Source organism: Babylonia areolata, chromosome 7 (genome assembly GCF_041734735.1).
Source record: "Babylonia areolata isolate BAREFJ2019XMU chromosome 7, ASM4173473v1, whole genome shotgun sequence".
Lineage (NCBI taxonomy): Eukaryota > Metazoa > Mollusca > Gastropoda > Neogastropoda > Buccinidae > Babylonia > Babylonia areolata.
In genome coordinates this window covers 44,484,925-44,506,683 of record NC_134882.1, presented here as the reverse complement: position 1 = coordinate 44,506,683, position 21,759 = coordinate 44,484,925, and the positions used below count along the sequence as shown (strand labels likewise).

Here is a 21,759-nt window from a genome sequence, read left to right as displayed (position 1 = left end):
AAAAAGACACTGTTGGTCAAAGGGAAGTAAGTCTTCAACTAAAATTCTCATCTATTTTTACCAACTGTGTGCTGACCCTTTCAATTTTGCCCATGTGTGTGAGCTTTTATGGATACATTGAAGAATTACAGAATGATACCAACTTTACCACAGAAGGAGAATTCAAGTAACAGGTACATATAAATGATTGCTGCTGGTTGTGTCTAACACCCTGACTTTAGTGTGTGTGCATTTAAACTTTCTTTTGGGGGGGAGGGTGGGGCGATGTTTGTTAAGGGGCATTAGATTTTGTTTTGTTTCACTCATTCCTTTAACTCTCTCCATACGAACGGCGAAAGAGACGACGTTAACAGCGTTTCACCCCAATTACCACCATCAAAATATTGCAAGCGGAAGGCTCTTATACTGAAGAGGTGAATGTTGACAAAGAATACCACAATTCTGACGACAGAAGCTAACGGTTGGGTCATTCAGACACCCACTGGACATCCGAGGGGTCTGTGTAGAGGAGAAAAGAGGGCTGGCCGTACTGAGTGAGTTAACTGTCATAAAACTTGCATCATTAAATGTCCGCAGCAACTACAAAGACAACAGGAACACACAGACCTACACACAGATGGAAGGAAAAGAGGTAACGTTTTACCATGATCTGTAATGGTCTCATCTATAGAATAACCAGGTGGAAAAAAAGAGATAACATTTTACCATGATCTGTAATGCTCTCACCTCATGGATAACCATGCGGTAAAAAGATGTAACATTTTACCATGACCTATAATGCTCTCACCTCATGGATAACCATGCGGTAAAAAGATGTAACATTTTACCATGACCTATAATGCTCTCACCTCATGGATAACCATGCGGTAAAAAGATGTAACATTTTACCATGATCTGTAATGCTCTCACCTCATGAATAACTATGCAGTAAAAAGATGTAACATTTTACCATGATCTATAATACTCTTGACCTATAGAATAAGCATGCAGTAAAAAGATGTAACATTTTACCATGATCTGTAATACTCTGACCTATAGAATAACCATGTAGTAAAAAGATATAACATTTTTACCATGATCTGTAATGCTCTCACCTCATGAATAACCATGCGGTAAAAAGATGTAACATTTTACCATGACCTATAATGCTCTCACCTCATGAATAACCATGCGGTAAAAAGATGTAACATTTTACCATGATCTGTAATGCTCTCACCTATAGAATAACCATGTGGAAAAAAAGAGATAATGCTCTACCATGATCTGTAATGCTCTCACCTCATGAATAACTATGCAGTAAAAAGATGTAACATTTTACCATGATCTGTAACACTCTCACCTACAGAATAACCATGCTGTAAAAAGAAGTAACATTTTACCATGATCTATAATGCTCTCACCTCATGAATAACCATGCGGTCATGGGATGTAAGGGTGGAAGGAAAAGTGATGGAGGTTTGAGCTGTGTCAGCCACAAAGTCCCCAAGCATCTTCTCATATATTTCTTGTTTCTCCTCTGTCGGCATCAGCTGTTTGTCTCTGGAAGGGATAGAAGGTGAATTTAGACATTATTTAAAAACATGGTGGAATGGCTCTGTCTGAGAAAAAAGATGACAGTGCTTTTTAACAGAAGTAAAATATATCCCGATGTGCTCGCTCTCTCTGACTCACCGCAAAAACCATCACATGACTCACACTTTTGTAACTGGTTATTTCTGCACTGAATAATTTGCCTGTTTTGCAGAGTGTTGCAACTAGTTTGTTCATTTTTATTTTTCTCTCTGGTATATAAAAGAAGGCGGGGATGAACAGAGAAATGAGAGGAGACTCAGAGGGGGCGGGAGAAAAATGGGAAGGCAGGTGATGGGGAAAGGGAAATCAGTGGGTGAAAAAAAAAAAAAAAATCTCTACTCACTTCTCTGTTCAGCCTCGCCTCCTTATACTGATTAATACTCACAATCTTCTTAAGCTTTTCTCTTACCTCTACCGTCATTTCCAACTAACACAGTCCCTGAAGACAGACCTATGATCTGAAACGTTGGACACCATTTATCAAAAGTGAGTCTTATTTTACAACCCACAGTTATTATAAACTTTCTCCATTTGGTGTTTTTATAGACTCAGCAGTCATTCTTCATTTTATCATTATATATATATATATATATATGCAAGGCGCAAGTGGTCTGTCACTGATTTCTCACTGAACACACAAATGGCTGTTTCAGGCACATGTACACTACGGACAGCCTGAAAAATGCACTGAAAAAAACAGATAAAAATTTGCAGATATTCAGGGGTTTATAGCTGTGAATTTTTAATGCAGAAAATTGAAATGCTTCTGCAACAAAGCACGTCTGGTTAAGAGAGCTGCTCATTACACTGGCTGCACACACTTTTTGCCAGAAAGTGAGCATCATTTAACCACTCCTCAAAGAAGAAAACTGTACAGGATCCCAAATGGTTCATAACTTTTTGTGAACCCTGTACCCTGCTTATATCACAGACTGACAGAAAGCTTACAGTTGGACCAACATCAAAGAGACTGCTGTATGATCACTGGTTTCTCCACTACAATAGTTTTCATTCGCAGCTTAGTATTTTGTGAAGTACTCTGACTCTCAAACTGGAGGCAAGATTGCACTGGGGGCTAGTTGGTCTTTGGGAACCAATCCAACACTAACTGTCCGAAAAAAACCTCTTGGCTGAGAAAGTGGGGACGTAACTTGGGTAAGACACTCTCCACAATAATCTAATTCCAGCCCAGGCAGCTGGGACATGAGTTGCCTCCACTGCTGTTCTAATGGTCACACACAAAAAAACTATCATACATTCATCATATATCATATATTTACACATAATTTCTCTGAGATAATATAATAAAATTATTCTGATTATGGACTCAACTTCAACCAAACCATGGCTCACCCTCTGCCACCTTGCTCCCTCTGTGGTGCACCTGGTGGGGGGTGCTTGGCGGCATCCTGTTTCTGTTGATCCCCCTTTCCTCTCTTCCCCTTCCCTCTCCCTGCCCCTGACGCTGCCCTTTCCTTGCGGGGCTTTTGTCCTGCCGGGGCGGTGGCGCCCTCTGATAGCAGGTTGTCCAGGCGTTCTGGGCGCGTGCTGCACTCTGTCACCAGTCCCTCTGAACAAAGTTAAAAGCATGGACACACAGGCACACGATGAGATGATAAAGAGAGGCTATCTGTTAAAGCATGGACACACAGGCACATGATGAGACGATAAAGAGAGGCTATCTGTTAAAGCATGGACACACAGGCACGTGATGAGACGATAGACTGAGGCTATCTGTTAAAGCATGGACATACAGGCACGTGATGAGACGATAAACTGAGGCTATCTGTTAAAGCATGGACACACAGGCACGTGATGAGATGATAGACTGAGGCTATCTGTTAAAGCATGGACACACAGGCACGTGATGAGACGATAGACTGAGGCTATCTGTTAAAGCATGGACACACAGGCACGTGATGAGACGATAGACTGAGGCTATCTGTTAAAGCATGGACACACAGGCACGTGATGAGACGATAAACTGAGGCTATCTGTTAAGCATGGATGCACAGGCACTTAATGAGATGAAAAAACAAGCCCATCTCTTAAGTCAAAGCATGTACACACAGGCCCTTGACAAGACGATAAACCTTCACCAGTCCATCTAAACAAAGTTATGGCATGTGAACACACACACACGTGACAAGACAATGAAACTAGATCCTGTGTGCAGCGTGCACTTAGCACACATAAAGAACCAACAACAGCAGATGTCCCTGGCAAAGTTCTACAGGAAAATCCACTTTGATAGTAAAACAAGTACACTTGCAGGCAGAAAAAGGGAAAGGGAGGCCTGGAGGAAGGGGGGGGGGCTGTTCTGTAGCAATGTGCTCTCCCGAGGGAAAGCAGACTGAATTTCATAAAGACAAAAAGATAATCAAAAAAATATAATGTACATGTATAACACACACTGTGGTGGTGTGTCCATCGAGATCGATGATGACCATCGTTGTCATCCAGCTGGGGGATGGGGGGAGGGTGGTGGTGGGGCGGGGGGGAGGATGCTTATGAATCTATCTGTGAATGCGCAGATGGCTAAATAGTCCAATCTGCGCACGAAATGTTCGCTGACAGTTGGGGCAGACAAAGACAGGCATATCATTGTCAGGGAGCTTGTTTGCCCGTGACTTTCTGGCCTGCCTCTTCTGAACAGCTGCTGCAGTCCTGTTGGCCTCGCACAACTTGGTGCCTTTGTGCACAGCAGCGCGCCATTTGTCACGGTCCACTGCAGATTCCTCCCAGGAGTCAGGGTTGATATCAAACGCTTCAAGAGAGACTTTCAGAGTATCTCTGAAGCGCTTCTTCTGACTTCCACGTGATCTCTTCCCTTGTTGCAGCTCGCCATAGAAGAGCCTTTTGGGCAGCCGATGGTCTGGCATGCGCGCCACGTGTCCAGCCCAGCGAAGCTGGGACTGCATCAGGATGGTGAAGATGCTGGGAAGGGTGGCTTTTGCGAGCACCTCTGTGTCTGGGGTCCTGTCTTGCCACTTGATGTTCAGTAGCTTCCTGAGGCATGTTGTGTGGAAGTGGTTCAGCTTCTTGGCATGTCGTTGGTACACTGTCCAAGTTTCGCAGGCGTACAGTAGTGTGGGGAGAACTACTGCTCTGTAGACCTTTAGCTTGGTCTCAAGACTAATGCCTCTTCTGTTCCAGACATTTGCACTGAGTCTGCCAAAAGTTGCGCTTGCTCTTGCAATCCTGACGTTCACTTCATCGTCGATGGTCGCATTTCGTGACAGTGTGCTGCCAAGGTATGTGAACCGCTCCACCGCATTGAGTCTCTGACCGTTGACTGTGATGTTGGGCTCAACGTAGGGTTTCCCTGGGGCTGGCTGATGGAGAACTTCAGTTTTCCTCGTGCTGATGGTAAGGCCGAAGTTCCTGCTGGCAGTGGCAAACTTGTCGACGCTGAGTTACATGTCAGCTTCAGATCCAGCGTTGAGGGCACAATCATCAGCAAACAAAAAGTCTCTGATGATGTCTGTCATGACCTTCGTTTTTGCTTGAAGCCTTTTGAGGTTAAACAACTTGCCATCTGTTCGGTACTTTAGGCCGATTCCAACATCGCCATCTCTGAAGGCATCAGTAAGCATTGCAGAGAACATGAGGCTGAACAGCGTTGGAGCCAGGACGCAGCCTTGCTTGACACCATTTGTGACAGCAAAAGGAGCAGAAATATAATGTACATGTATAACACACACTAGAATGTAGACAAAGGTCAGGCATGGACAGACCCATCACCAATCACCATCATAAGGACAAACTCATTTCAACTAACACTGAGATACACTGATAAGAGACTAAACAGTCAGAACAAGTGAATGAGAGGATCTAAATCATCCAGTCAAGGAAACTCCTCGTGCAAAGGAAAAAATGATCAAGTTAAAACCAACAAATGAACAGACTGAAATAAAACTTCAATGCTGAAGCTAAGTTCAAATAAACATATCACAATGAAATTTGACTATCTGATAACTGAAATACTTTAATTTATGAGACACTTTGAAATCACCAAAATACGTCTTTGGTCTGATATTTTCTCTGAAGGACACAGAAATGATTATTTTTCAATTTTCTCTTCTGTGGTTTTTTTTTGGTTTTTTTTTGGTTTCTTTTCTTTGTTTAAAAAAAAAAAAAAAAAGTTTCACAGTGAAATATGCGAACAGCTGAACTTAGATATACATTACCACAACATAACACCATCTACAAACGCAAGTAGTGAGGGGGTTTGACTCGATTGCAGACACAGGACTCACGCCGCGCTAGCACAGTATTGAAGTGAAGGCTGGTAGCTGTGTCTGCAGCTGCCGTGAGACCAGATGCTACCCTATTGCCAAAAGCGTGTAACCTCTGGTCGGTGAAGAGGCCCGGCGGGACAGAGGAAGGAGACCCCTTGTCCTGATTAACTGGACACTGTTCCCACAGCTCATTGGCCCTGTGAAGGAACGTGTCGAAGGTGTACGCCGTGGAAACCTCGAGGGGGCAGCAGCGGGCCAATTTGTCCCACTCTGCTAACGTTTTAAAGGATAGGTTAGCTGAAGTGGGGAAGATGGTGCGCTGTGAGACCAACATCCTGTCCTGTGCGGAGGGCTCTGCTCCGCTGTAGGCAGGGTGGTCCTGTGTGTACCAGGACCACAACCCTCCCTTGGAGGAATCTTTAAGAAACTTTCCCGGGGAAAAGGCGCCCGGGGCAGAGAGGGACTCCCTGCCTGGAGGAGGGATGGAAGCAGCACCCCTGACAGTGCGGGCTGACTTAATAAGCCATACCTGCACCATTTCTGGCACTCTGAGTTGCCTTGTGGTTCTGGAGTTAGAGTCACATGGCGTAAGGAGGGTCAAGGGTAACAAAGTAGCCTGAGGGACTGATTCGGCATACGTGGCCCTATTGGGGAGGGTCAGTTCGAGCTCGGCAAAGTCCGAGTTTGGTTCAGGCTGGTCCCTAGGGAGGCACGGGCTCAATCTGTCCCCCCTGGGATGTGGGCGAAGAGTGCTCATCTGCTTGTTCGTCCTCATCCGAAGACAGGGGCTCCCACTCTTGTTCGCAGTCCATCCCCTGCTGGGTGCCATCCCAAGTGGATGTACCCACTGGGGCGTCCTGTGAGCTGTGGTCAGCCCAGCGGGATGAGCTGGGACGATCCCGAGCCGGGACCATGGCCGCCACTGTTATGTCCTTGACACCTGAAGCGGGTGGGGAGCGTGTGGACCGTAGGTCCAACCATGCTTGGGATGGTGGGTGCCACACCTTTTCAGAGAGGGCGTCCCTGGATGCAAGAGTGACCCACGAGTGCTGTGTGGGGACAAACACCCACTCATCTCACTGTAGGACCGAGGGCTGGGCAGGTGGGGACTGCCGGCTCCGCCGGGCCGAGTAGGGCCCCTGAGCAGCCGTCGGTCCTGACAAGGAGGCCGTTGTGCCCGTGGTGGTCACCTGTGGGTTGACAGAGGCCCGATTTGTGGACAGAGTGGCAATATTGGTCGAGGAGCTCGATCTGACCGACAAGAAGTCGATCCCACTTGTCGGGGCTGTGTGTGTCACCCTGTGAGATGTGCTGGGTTGGGTCCGGTGGGGAGCAGACAAGGGGCTGGCCCTTGGTGCTCCCGGCAACCCAGTGTGCACCCTAGATGCGCCCCAGTACGGGTAGAATGGGGTTAACTACCCGTGGGCACCAGCCATACTGTGACCCAAACCCCAAGGGTCACTGGTGCATTGACCTCCATGAAGGGAACAACCTGGCCAAGTCGGAGGGAGGTCAGGTCCGACTTGGGTGTCAGTCCCGCCCGAAGACGAGCGGGCTGACTGCCCGGAACCGCCTGACACGCACAGGCCTCCCCCAGCAGGGGAGACCGGCCGGATAGCGGGAAGACCTGCAGAGCAGGTTGCCACGCGCCCCGAATCCCCTCCCGTGGGGAGACTGGGGTGGCTTGGCCCGGGGTGGGCAAAGTAGAGGTCCCCCCCCGGAACCAAATTTTTCTCCCCCCCCAAAAGGAGGTGGGGGAGGGGGGTCGACAGAGAAGGGAGGAGGGGGAACAACAATGGGGCACGCGAGGGCCGTCTCCGAGTGGGGACCCGGGTAATGGCCGGGCGCGGCCTCCCCTCGGGAGTCCGCGCCTAGCTGCGAGTCCCCACAGCACGGAGATGACTTGCCATTCACCCTTCTCCCTGCCTCGCGCTGGGACACCTCGGGAGGCGACGCTCGTACCTCTTTCCCCCCCGGTCCCCTTCATGACCGTTTTACTGGTACGAACGTCGCCTCCGCGATCAGCGTCTAACGACGCATCGCCGCGGTCCGTATCGGGAGGAATCATGAGCTCCGGGCCTGGGAGAGTCTCTTACCGAGTCTCAATCCCAGCATCATGATTCCCTGCCTTCGTGGTATGGCACACGAGGCATGGAACCTGCGCTTAGGCACCCAGCGAAAATCCGACCCCCAACAGAGAAAGGAAAGACAGGATCGACTTAGAGGCAGAAAAAATCGAACGAATCGAGGGTGCCGAGTCGAATCGAGTACACAGAATGTAAGAATACAATAAACACAAGCCGCATGCAACAAAATAAGGCCAAAAGGATACGCTGAACAGCCGAAAAAAGCGTAAGACGAGACAGAGCGTAAACCTGACAAGATGGCGTGGAGAGCCTTGGCCAAAGGAATGATTAAGCGCTTATAGTTTTTAGAGGCGTTTGATTGGCTGAGAGCGGTGGTCCCGTCTTTTCACTGTTAGCCGCGCGAAATTTGGCCAAGCAGAGCAAACCAATAGGCCTAGTTTGCATCAGTTTGACATGGTACAGTATATGACACCAAAACTTTAATTTATGAGACACTTTGAAATCACCAAAATACGTCTTTGGTCTGATATTTTCTCTGAAGGACACAGAAATGATTATTTTTCAATTTTCTCTTCTGTGGTTTTTTTTGGTTTTTTTTTGGTTTCTTTTCTTTGTTTAAAAAAAAAAAAAAAAAAGTTTCACAGTGAAATATGCGAACAGCTGAACTTAGATACTTTTATACATTACCACAACATAACACCATCTACAAACGCAAGTAGTGAGGGGGTTTGACTCGATTGCAGACACAAGACTCAGTTTTGCTCTGTCTGTTTTATATCTGTAAATAAGTTTCCAGAGAATTTGTTCTGTTTGAACTGCTTGAACCTGATAATAAAGTCTCTTGAAATGAACTGAATATGACCAGTAAACACACACACACACACGCTCTTCCAGTCAACATACACACACACACTCTTCCAGTCAACCCCCCCACACACACACAACCTACCCTGTATAAACTGGTGGGCTGACCACACCTGGCCAGTGGAGCTCATGTAGTCCAGCAAAGAGCGCAGAAATGGGTCAGCGTTGACAGTGTCACTGTCACAAATCACGGCAAGATGTCGCCGGGCTCTCGTGACAGCCACGTTGATTCTTCGCTTGTCAGACAGAAAACCCACTTCCCCTGCACACCAACAGACACATCACTTTCAGTTCCAGTTTCAGTTTCTCAAGGAGGCATCACTGCGTTCACACAATGCCATATATACTACAAGGAGGAATCACTGCATTCAGACAGTTCCATATACACTACACCACATCTGCTAAGTAGAATCCTCTGACCAGAAGAATAACCCAAACGCTAGTCAGGCCTTGAGTGCATGCATATATATATTTGAGTACCTGACAGAGGGGATTTTTTCTACAGAATTGACACTTATGTTGCTAGGGGCTCTTTTACAGTGTGCCAAGTGCGTATCGCACACAAGACCCCTGCTTATCATCTCATCTAAATGACAAGACCCCTGTTTGATTTTCAAGTTCAACTTAAGCTAAAGAGGAAGACCTGAATTCAAACCCAGACCCTAACGGACACTATTTGTGGAAAAGCGTCTTAACCATTCTGCCACCTTCCTCCTAACACAAAAAATAAAAGTAGAAAGAACAAATTGGCTATCTCATACAACATAACTAGACCAAGAAGTAACCTGGCCATTCACATAAAATCAGATCCTCTTCCAGATACTGACATGCTATCAACTTTTTCCCCTCTTCCAACTTTCTTTGTGTGAGTGTGTGTTTTGCTTGCTTGTTTGTTTTTTCTGATTTGGATGTGTCATTGATGCTCTTCTTATTCACACACACACACACACACACACACACACACACTTGAAGCACAGAAATGATATAACAACATTACTTTCAATGACTCACTGACACAAAACTATATCATAAAAAGAAAATGTAAGGCATGAGAAAGAGAGAGGGAAACATAACCACAACAAACGCTTACTGCTGCAAACAAGTTTCCATGAAAAACTTATTCTGTGGTCTATGGATCCTAAACCGTGTGCACACGTGTGTGCATGTTCTTGGGTGTTTCATGTCAGATGTGTTATTGTAATGCGCTCTGAAAGATTTGAAACCACTATATAAATGTGCTGTCATTATTTGACTGCACCAGTTCTTAGTCCTGCAGCCTTGGGAGCTAAGTGGCCTGTGGGGACAATCCTCATGCAACTGTCCAAAAGACCTCTTGACTGAGAGAGTGGGGATGTAACTTGGGCAAAACACTCTCCGCTGTAATCAACTTCTAGCCCAGATAAGTGAGAACAGCAGCTGCCTCCACTGCTGCTCTGTTGGTCATATTTGGACATGACTGAATATCATACAAACACTTTATTACAATCATCATCATTATCATCATCAGTAGCAGTTATAGTAATCTTATTATTATCATTAGCAGTAGTAGTATCCTTATCATTATTATTATTATTATTACTATTATTATCATCAGTAGTGGTAGCATGCGCTGCAACTCAACAACTTGACTGAACAAGGTGCAGAGTTCCATTGTCTCCTGCGACAGACGGATGCCAACAGTCAGTAGTAGTAGTAGTATCCTTATTGTCACTATTATCATTATTATTAACATTACCATGATTATCATTACACTGACTTTTGTCATTGCTTCTGACAAAGGAGATGACCACAGCCTCCTTCTCCCTGCCCTGGAACCCATCCACTGACTTGATCTCCAAGCCGGGGTACTGTGCAGACAGCCGCTGTCGGAGCAACTCCACCTGCATCACAGGAGGTGAGGCTGTCACTGTACTACATTGTACTCTGTCAAAACACATTTCTCTGAGTGGATTTCAGGTTGCTCTCCCCTTGGGAGAGCGTGTTGTATGAGTACAACGCCTTTTTTTTTTTTCCTCCTCCCCCAGCCTGCAGGTGAATTCTAAGTGAGCCAAAAGAAAATTTTCTGTTTTGGTTGAAGGAGACAATAAATTATTTTGAACTGAACTGAACTGAATTTGTTTTCCTATCAAAGTGGATTTTTTTTACATAAATTTGCCAGGGGCAACCCTACATGGATTTTTTTTTTTACATGATTTTGCCAGGGACAACCCTACATGGATTTTTTTACATGATTTTGCCAGGGACAACCCTACATGGATTTTTTTACATGATTTTGCCAGGGACAACACTACATGGATTTTTCTACATGGTTTTGCCAGGGACAATCCTACATGATTTTGCCAGGGACAACATTACATGGATTTTTTTTTTTTTTTTTTTTTTTTTTTTACATGGTTTTGGATTTTTCTGCATGGTTTTGCCAGTGTCAACCCTACATGGATTTTTCTACATGATTTTGCCAGGGACATGTACTGAGTACATGCTACACACAAGACCTTGGTTTATTGTCTCATCTAAATATCTAGCATCCAGACCACCACTCAAGGTCTTGTGGAGGGAGTAAGAAACACTGGAAAGTGTGGGGTTCCATCCTGTGCACTAAGACTCTCTAGCTTTCACGGCGGACACGTTACCACTAAGCCTTCACATTAACATGTTCAATGCTTATGTTGAAAGAAAGAATCCATGTGTGGAGTGATGGCCAAGAGGTAACGCGTCTGCACAGGAAGCGAGAGAATCTTTGTGCATTGGTTTGAATCATGGCTCAGCCGCCGATATTTTCTCCCCCTCCACAAGACCTTGAGTGGTGGTCTGGACTCTAGTCATTTGGATGAGACGATAAACCGAGGTCCCGTGTGCAGCATGCACTTAGCGCACGTAAAAGAACCCACAGCAACAAAAAGGTTGTTCCTGGCAAAATTCTGTAGAAAAATCCACTTTGATAGGAAAAACAAATAAAACTGCACACAGGAAAAAATACATAAAAAATGGGTGGCGCTGTAGTGTAGCGACACGCTCTGCCTAGGGAGAGCAGCCCGAATTTCATACAGAGAAATCTGTTGTGATAAAAAGAAATACAAATACAAATACAAAATACAAATAATGGTTCACAATCATGCACATGTAGAGGGGTGGCCTGGTGGTAGTACATCAAGCTAGGAAATGAGAGAATCTGAGGGTACAGGATCAAATCCCACAAACATCAGAATCTTCTTCCTCTCCACTAGATGCTGAGTGGTGGTCTGGACACTAGTCATTTAGATGAGACGATAAACCGAGGTCTTGTGCTCAGCAAGCATAAGCAAACATAAAAGAATCACACAGCAACAAAAAGGTTGTCCCCGGCAAAATTCTGTAGCAAAATCCACTTTGACTGAAACAAAACAACATTTGCAGACAGAAAAAAAAGATACAGATGGCACTGCACTGTAGTGATAAATTACAACAAGATAAGGAACACACTTCTCAAAGACATTTCAATAAATCACATTGCTTACTTTGAAAAACATGTTCCATAAAGATTAAAACATAATTACTGAAACACACAATTTTCCATAAAGTGATAATACATCACTTCTTTCTATTGAAAACATGTATTTGTAAGAGATGACATTTGTCAAATGTTATGTACATGTTTTGATAATTGATAAGGGATCACTACAGATCTGACCACAGTGTTGTGAATCGTAATTTACCACTCTGTTAACATCATACATTTATGATCAAAGAAAAACAAGAAATGTATGTTGTACACATTAAACCACCTGTAACTTTCCAACCACTGAACCTTTTTCTTCATTCTGCACATTGAAGTAATAGCAGACGGGCGCAACAGTCGAGTGGATCAAGTGTTGGACTTTCAATCTGAGGGTCCTGGGTTCGAATCTCGTAACGGCGCCAGGTGGGTAACGGGTGGAAATTTTTCTGATCTCTCAGGTCAACATTATGTGCAGACCTGCTTGTGAATAAACCCCTTTCGTGTGTATACACAAGCTGAAGATCAAATATGCAAGTTAAAGGTCCTGTAATCCATGTCAGCGTTTGGTGGGTTATGGAACCAAGAACATACCCAGCATGTACACCCCCGAAAATGGAGTACGGCTGCCTACATGGCAGGGTATAAACGGTCATACATGTAAAAGCCCACTCGCGTATATATGAGTGAATGTGGGAGTTGCAGACCATGAACCCAAGAAAAAGAAGAATGACAAAGAAAAAATAATATTTAAATTACAGGGGTTAGTTTTTCAACAGTTTTACAACTAAATAAATCAGCAGATACTTGCTATCAATCAAGCTGAATAAATCTCAAAAACTGATCAGAGACAAATAAAAACACTGCTTCAGTGAATGTGAGAGTAAAAGGAAATTCTCTGTACATGCAGCAGAAGCTAAGGCAACTGCAGTCTCAACCAATAACAATGTCTGGAAGTTGGTTCAGTAAATCCTCACATCATCAAGCGTCTCCTGTAGAGTTTTCACCACAACTGCAGTGCCGTACCTACAGTATTTACATAGCACATCACCATACAGCACCTGAACTGAACTCAGGTTACTACTGTTGATAACTCAACCAACAAGAGCTATCTAAGGCTGAACCAATCAACAGGTAAACATTTCTTTCCAAGAAAAAAGAAAAAAAAGAAAAAAAGCACCATACAGCACCTGAACTGAACTCAGGTTACTACTGTTGATAATTCAACCAACAAGACCTATCTAAGGCTGAACCATCCAATGGGTAAACATTTCTTTCCAAGAAAAAAAAAAAGAAGGAAAAAAAAGAAAGAAAAAAGCACCATACAGCACCTGAACTGAACTCAGGTTACTACTGTTGATAATTCAACCAACAAGACCTATCTAAGGCTGAACCATACAATGGGTAAACATTTCTTTCCAAGAAAAAAAAAAAAAGAAGGAAAAAAAAGAAAGAAAAAAGCACCATACAGCACCTGAACTGAACTCAGGTTACTACTGTTGATAATTCAACCAACAAGAGCTATCTAAGGCTGAACCAATCAACAGGTAAGCATTTCTTTCCAAGAAAAAAAAAAGCAAAAAAAAAGCAAAAACAAAAAAAAGCACCATACAGCACCTGAACTGAACTCAGGTTACTACTGTTGATAACTCAACCAACAAGACCTATCTAAGGCTGAACCATCCAATGGGTAAACGTTTCTTTCAAAGAAAAACAACAACAAAAAACATGTCATAAACAATACTTTTATCTAAAGTAAATATCACAACATGATAATGTGCACCAGTGAGTACCAAAAGTGTCAGCATTATGTCCCCACCTGTAAGTTATACGGGGCGATAACAGCGATGTCCTGAGGTGAGATTCCAGCCTTCACCAACTGCTCCACATGGGCTGCCACGATGTCTGCCTCTCCTGTCAACACAAGTCTTTTATATGATACATCATCTGTTCTTCAAAATTGCTTTTTTTCACTCCTTCCCCTTTCGTGACAGTCTTACAAACTGTTGAAGGTTTAGAAACAGATCTCAGAGGAAAAACGAGCATATAATGAATACTTCAGTCAAGGATGATTCAACAAAATTTTCTTATATGCTAAATGATGACAGGCAAGCTGAACTATACAAATGGAAAACAAGATACATTATTAATAATAGAAATAACATCCCTCTGGGAGGGACGCTCACTCAGTCTGGCTCCGCGACTAAGCCATTATTGTCGTTAGTAGGGGGCTTAGTAGGTGGTGTCCTAAGTACGTTAAAACAGAACAGGCACCACTGAACACTACCGAAGTGACTCAGCCGCAGTGCAGGGTCTCCTCTGGTGTGTGGCCTCCTGGCGACCTAACGTCGATGGTTCCCTGTGGACTGCCGAAGCTGGAACTGTGACGGACGAACCCAGGTGTGGCCGTGTATGGGGGTTAATCTAAATGAGCGGTGTGGGAGTAATGCCACTGAAACGGTGCAGATGATGGGGCAGCAAAAAAAAAAAAAAAAAAAAATCAATTTATATAATGCATTTCCATGTAAAATACACTCAAATGGGATGGACAATATAAAAACCGAAGTGAAAAATGCATTTAAACACAAAAATGACAACTTCCATGCATAACACACACACATGAAAAAAAAAAAAGTTAACCATTAAAGGCAGCAGTTCACATACATGCACAACGTGACACTCAACATAGACAAACATAACCAAGAAGGGCAGCATACCTTCATTGCCCTTGGACACCTCATGAGGAAGGTCCAGTTCTGTCATGTGACACCCTGCCGTGTCTACCAGGAGGAGTGGCGTTGAGGTGGTCTCCCCTTCTTCCACATGGCTCAGATCACTGAAACATTAACATCATTTTCTTCCACATGGATCAGATCACTGAAATGTTAACATCATTTTCTTCCACGTGGATCAGATCACTGAAATGTTAACATCATTTTCTTCCACGTGGATCAGATCACTGAAATGTTAACATCATTTTCTTCCACAGGTCTCAGATCACTGAACCGTTAACACCATTTTCTTTCTTTTTGTTTGTTTGCAGTGGTGGTATTCATTTATAAAACAATTTAAGATATGACAAATACAATCCTATTAACAAATCTGAGGTAGATATCTATAAAGTATATTACTGGTAATGTATTATGAATGCAAATCTATAAAAAAAAGCAAAAAAAAAGCTTCCTTTATTTTAATTTCCCAGATGCATACTGAAACTTTATACCCAAAAAAGTTTTGCCTAAATATAAATCCATACAAAAAAAAAAAAAAAAAAAAAAAAAAGAGAGAAGAAAAAAACAAGGGGACAGTGGCTATGTAACCACAAACAGAAATGGGGTGATATGAAGAATGCCTTATACATTGGGTGTCATACAAACCCACAACCACAGAAGTACCCAACCCAGACATCATCAACCGTAAGCCACCATCAGCAGATCGAGCAAAGAGGAGAAGACAACAGTTTGAAAAAAATGAAAAAAGGATAAAGGAGGGAAAGAAACTGAGAGACTTCACTTCTGTGGTGGGCTTTAAACGGCCTGACCAACATGTTGGATTTATGCTTGGGTCAATCATCTCCTTTTTTCCATCACATTTTTTGTTGTTTTTTAATTTTTTTTTACAGTAGATGTGGTACTGCATTTATGGATCAGTCCAAACACCTTCACACCTCCTTGAGACTGAAACTAAATCAATATACTGGAGACACACTCCACAGTCATGTTTCGCATTTTATTTGGACCACCTCCACTGGCCACAAACTAACAGGCAAACGTAACAAAAAGGTAGCGTCACCTCGATCTGCGATCCCATCCAACTAATCACCACAAGCTGTGGTAATTCCCAAACATGACCTGACCTGAGGAGATTAGCAGTGACAGAGGGGTGTGACTAAGCACCACAAGCTATGGTACAGAATACAGAATACTTTATTATCTCTACAAAAGAAATTCATATGTGGTGTAAAACAGAAAAACCAGAAAATCACAGTCATTCAGCATGTATATAGATAAACCACACACACACACACACACACACACACACACACATACATACATACACACTTAGATGTCAACCTAGAGCAAACCATCCATACAATTGATAATCATAGTAGACAAGAACAACGGAAACAGTTAAAAGGTAACTTTGAGTAAATCATATACAATCACAGCTGTGCACATGCAATAATAATCACAATTAAAGGATAGGCATAACCGTATACTAAAAGATGATATAGACATACAATAATAGTATGCAATTCACAGTACTTTGAGTTGAGACATCACATTACACACACATACACTCTGCCATTCGTTTTCAGTCATATATCGGATTATCAACTATTGCTATTTAATAGCTGGATTGACGTTGGAATAAAGCATTCCCAAAACGATGCATCCCCAAACAAGAGCTGACCTGAGGAGATGAGCGGCGACAGAGGGGTGTGCCTGCAGCCTGTTGTGGTAGAGCTGCTGTGAAGACCACTGCATGATGTGGCGGTGCATGCGGTACTGGGTGGTCAGCATGCGCACCACTTTGTCCCCGTGAGCCTCCATCACCCGCTCCATCAGCGTCACGCCCAGACCTTCTGCTGCAGCCCTGATCACAGCAAAACGACACGGAATACTTTATCAACTGTTTGGACAGACAGTCAGAGAAAACTGTGTGGACATACAGAGCAGTGTGTGGACAGTCAGTCAGAGCCCCAACTGTTGGACAGACAGAACACTAACTGTGTGTATGGACAGACAGAGCACTAACCGTTTGGACAGACAGTAATGTGTGGACAGACAGAACACTAACTGTGTGGACAGACAGACAGAGCACTAACTGTGTGGACAGACAGACAGAGCACTAACCGTTTGGACAGACAGTAATGTGTGGACAGACAGACAGAACACTAAATGTATGGACAGACAGAGCACTAAATGTGTGGATGGAGTACAAACTGTTTTGATAGACAGACAGAGCACTAACTGTTTGGAGAGGCACACAGAGCATAACTGTTTGGACAGACACACAGACGGACACACAGACAGAGCAGTAACTGTTATGACAGACACACAGACAGACAGAGCACTAACTGTTTGGACAAACACACAGACAAACACACAGACAGACAGAGCACTAACTGTTTGGACAGACAGACAGACAGACACACAGGCAGACAGAGCACTAACTGTTTGGACAAACACACAGACAGACAGAGCACTAACTGTTTGGACAAACACACAGACGGACACACAGACAGACAGAGCACTAACTGTTTGGACAGACACACAGAGCCCTAACTGTTTGGACAAACACAAAGACGGACACACAGACAGACAGACAGAGCACTAACTGTTTGGACAAACACACAGATGGACACACAGACAGACAGACAGAGCCCTAACTGTTTGGACAGGATGGTGGGAGGCAGCTGATGGGGATCCCCAGCCAACACACAGCGACGTCCATGTAACAGACCCATCCAGCACGCTGCCTCCAGTGCCTGTCAGTCACACAGAAATAACAATTTTCAATTTTTTTTTTTTTCAATTCAAAATTTCAGTTTCTCAAGGAGGCGTCACTGCGTTCGGACAAATCCACATATGCTACACCATATCTGCTAAACAGATGCCTGACAGCAGCATACCCCAGTGTGCTTGTCAGAGGCCTGGAGTGCATGCTTATATATCTGTGTAACTATAAGAATGGAAACTGTAACAACAACACAGCAATGTCCGTGTAACGTGGCTGCCTCCAGCGCCTGTCTGTGACACAGAAGGAGAAATAACAACAAATGGCAACAACAACAATTATACTGACTTCACAAAAAGTTAAGGACCACTTCATAAAAGCAGGTTCTGTTGGGTTTTTAAAAAATGCTAAAAAAACAACTGAAAGATAATTTCATTCATGCAGGTCATGCTACGGTCTACCAATGGCTTCTCACTGAATACAGAAATAGGTGTTTAATACACACCTGGCCCCTCACTGAATACAAAAACTGGTGTTTAATACACACCTGGCCCCTCACTGAATACAGAAATAGGTGTTTAATGCACACCTGGCCCCTCACTGAATACAAAAACTGGTGTTTAATGCACACCTGGCCCCTCACTGAATACAAAAACTGGTGTTTAATACACACCTGGCCCCTCACTGAATACAAAAACTGGTGTTTAATACACACCTGGCCCCTCACTGAATACAAAAACAGGTGTCTAATGCACACCTGGCCCCTCACTGAATACAAAAACAGGTGTCTAATGCACACCTGGCCCCTCACTGAATACAAAAACAGGTGTTTAATGCACACCTGGCTCTCACTGATTACAAAACAATTGTTTAATACACACCTGCACCTTGAAAAATGCGTTTGAAAAATTCAATGTTTCTACCCCCAAAATTACTGTTATCCAGTGGTTTATAAACAATACCTGCGCATTTTCATTGTAAAAAAAATTGCAAGAAAGCACATCTGATTATGAGTGATGATTACTACATTTGCTGCATACACCAACGTTTGCGAAAAATTCAGCTTAATTCCACATGTCCCCCTCTCCCCCCCATTCTCCCCCCCCCCCTCCCCCCACCAAAAAAAAAGGTGTGGAAGTCCCAAGTTTTTTTTTTCAACTTTTTGTGAACCCTGTAGTACCATAGAATCATCTGTTGCTGAGTTGGTATTTTATTTTTTATTTATTTATTTTTTTTAAGAACCGATATTCATTGAATGCACAATTTTTGTTCTCCAAAAATTTACCTTTCATTCTGATGGCTGATGCTCAACAACAATGGTGAAAAGAAGTCGGTGATAAAACATTCTAGAGATTTTGCTCAGATAGTTATGTTTGCTGATGAACATGAAGGAAACACAGTTCCATGAGGCATGGATATTGTGACAACATATTCAGTCACTTCGTTACTATGCTTGTCCTCCTTGTCACAAGTTTGTGTGCATCAGTGTGTTGTGTGCATCAGTAAGTGTGTTGTGTGCATCAGTAAGTTCACATTACAACCTCTCATCTTGAGGTAAAGGGCAGGGGCACGGCAACAAGGAGGGAGGATTTGTGTGTGTGTGTGTGTGTGTGTGTGTGTGTGTGTGTGTGTGTGTGTGTGTGTGTGAAGATGGGGTGATAGGGACTGAAATAAGACAAATATTTAATGTTAACTATAGGGACAGAAATACTTAATATCAACTACAAGGACAACATATTTAATGTTAACTATGGGGACAGAAAGATTTACCATTGGAGCCAGAAAGATTTAATATTAACTACAGGGACAGAGATACTTAACCTTAACAACAAGGACAAAAATATTTACTGATTACATGTAATTTAATTTTTTTTGAGATGTCAGCTAAGTACTTAATCTCTCTCTCTCTCTCTCTCTCTCTCTCTCCCCAACACACACACACACACAAACACACACATACTACCTGAGAACACTCATCAATGACGACCAGCTCAAAGTGGTTCTCCTCCAGAAGTTTCAGTGGGGAGTCCGCAGAGGCAGAGGTCAAGGTCACAAGCACCACGTCAGCATGACTAAGGATTTCACGGGTGGCGGCCTCTTCACGCTGACGCACTTCACGCCTCAGCTGTTTCATCTCTTCACGGATACCTGATCGACTCTGGCCACGTTTGCCTTTCAGCTGTCCCTACAGTACACCAAATATGAAAAAAAGTTAAAATAATCCCATTTTGAAAAAAAACCCAATAAACTTGGAAGCTTTACAAGCATGCAATGCAGCATACCTTAACAAAGCAAAAAATAAAAAAAAGAAGTCTGAAAAACAGACAATTTGCAAATTCATGAGAAATGGACAAAAATCTCATGCTTTTGGTGTCCGGTAAGTAAATCCATAGATCCTGCATGATAATGTTATTGTTTCAAATATCTGATTATGGTTTTCTTTCAAACATTACTACAGAACGTGCTAAAGTACACTAACATGACTAATCAAAATACCAACCAATCATCAAAGTCATGGTAGTAATGGTTAAAGCTTTGCACTCCATCAGTCAGTACAGCACCACTGCAGTTTCTGTGGACCAGCCCTATAACAGCTAAGTGTGCTGTCTAAGCCAAACATCATACACAAAATGCACAAGTCATCAAAAACATGCTCAATTCCCTTGAAACACTGGTGGACAACATGGAGGCTGAAGCTACTGAGCTGAAAGCACCGAATGCGAAAATGAGACTGGATGTGCCCACTGCAGTATGAAAATACCCGTACATGGTTCAAGGGTAGCAACCAGGTATTACGAATACATCAGTACTCAAGGTACCAAGTGTTAAATGGGGGCTCACTTTACATTCTGAGACCCAGTTACTTACTTAATGTCCATTATGACCTCTGGCATGTAAGGCAGCAATGAAGACAACCACTTGTTGTTTTGGGTCAGTCTACAAAGGGTACCCTGTGCTTTAGGGTTTCCAGTTCGTTGGCTGTTCTGTGCCAGGTGTTCTTTGGCCTTCCTCTCTTACGTCTATCTCCTGGTGTCCAGTGCAGGGCTGTGTGGGTGATGTCACCTTGCTCTCTTCACATGATGTGTCCAATACTGTTTCCATCACTTCTCATGATGATGTTTTCCACATTCTTCTTTAGATTGCACACAGAAAGTAGTTGTTGAGATGGTATTGTGCGAAAAGATTCATAACAGTCTTTGGATATTTTTCGTGTGGAAGGTTGACAACTTTGTCAGATCACTTCAGTACCTACAGCATTCTGAGCAAAAGAGCAGTCTGGAAAGTACACAACTCTGGAACATTATCAGTCCCGTATTGGTGCTGTACTGGAGGGATCTCCACACATTGTTCAATATTATGAAGGTAATTCTGGCCTTGCTCTTGATGTCGGTGCCTGCTCCATGACATCTGAGAGTGCTGCCCAGGTGCACAAACTCTTCATTTGTGGACATACCTGTTCTGAGACCCAGTAACCCAACTCAAACATTCTCCAGCCATGACAACCACTACTGTAATATATTCTGTGTAATCTGTGTATGAGTGTGGATCACAAATCTAGATCATAGTTAGTTTCACAGAAGCATTTATAGATACAGCGGTTGGTAAGCCAAGGGAGCCTAACTCTTATCCAATTCCGGGGATGTTACTAAAATGTACTGTGGATTCAGCAACAGGGTTTGTTGTCAAATAAATAATATCTGGATTGTTGTCAAATAACTAATATCTGGATACATACATACATACATATATATATATGCTACAACCACCACACTTACCAGCAGATTGCTGAGGTCACGTCGAGCATCAGCGGCCAGTGCAGTCTGGTCGTTGGCAGACACCATGGCGTCCAGGGCGAAGGGGGCGATGTGGGGCAGGAGGCGGGCGGGGTGACCGATGCGAACAATGCGTTTGTGGCGCACGCCCAGTCGCTCCACCATGTTGTCCACCGCCACATTGGACGGGGCCAGAGCCAGCACCTCAACACGCATGACATGGATTTTAACGCTCTTGCCGTACCATGCAACTTTATCCGGTAGTTTTAGTTTTTGAGCTTCCAGTG

General features: G+C 43.6%; 1 protein-coding gene across 2 annotated transcripts in view; it reads right to left on the bottom strand.

Moving 5' to 3' along the window:
• Positions 1-21,759, bottom strand: part of LOC143284075 (DNA-binding protein SMUBP-2-like) — a 41,204-nt gene that overhangs the window by 12,140 nt on the left and 7,305 nt on the right. For both annotated transcript variants that reach the window (XM_076590705.1, XM_076590704.1), the window contains exons 6-15: positions 21,476-21,676; positions 19,663-19,884; positions 17,633-17,730; positions 16,653-16,835; positions 14,957-15,075; positions 14,059-14,153; positions 10,521-10,644; positions 8,850-9,026; positions 2,926-3,142; positions 1,401-1,539 (exon numbers count right to left, since the gene is read on the bottom strand). In XM_076590705.1, the coding sequence (XP_076446820.1) occupies positions 1,401-1,539; positions 2,926-3,142; positions 8,850-9,026; positions 10,521-10,644; positions 14,059-14,153; positions 14,957-15,075; positions 16,653-16,835; positions 17,633-17,730; positions 19,663-19,884; positions 21,476-21,676 (1,575 nt within the window). The remainder of the gene's footprint in view (positions 1-1,400; positions 1,540-2,925; positions 3,143-8,849; positions 9,027-10,520; positions 10,645-14,058; positions 14,154-14,956; positions 15,076-16,652; positions 16,836-17,632; positions 17,731-19,662; positions 19,885-21,475; positions 21,677-21,759) is intronic.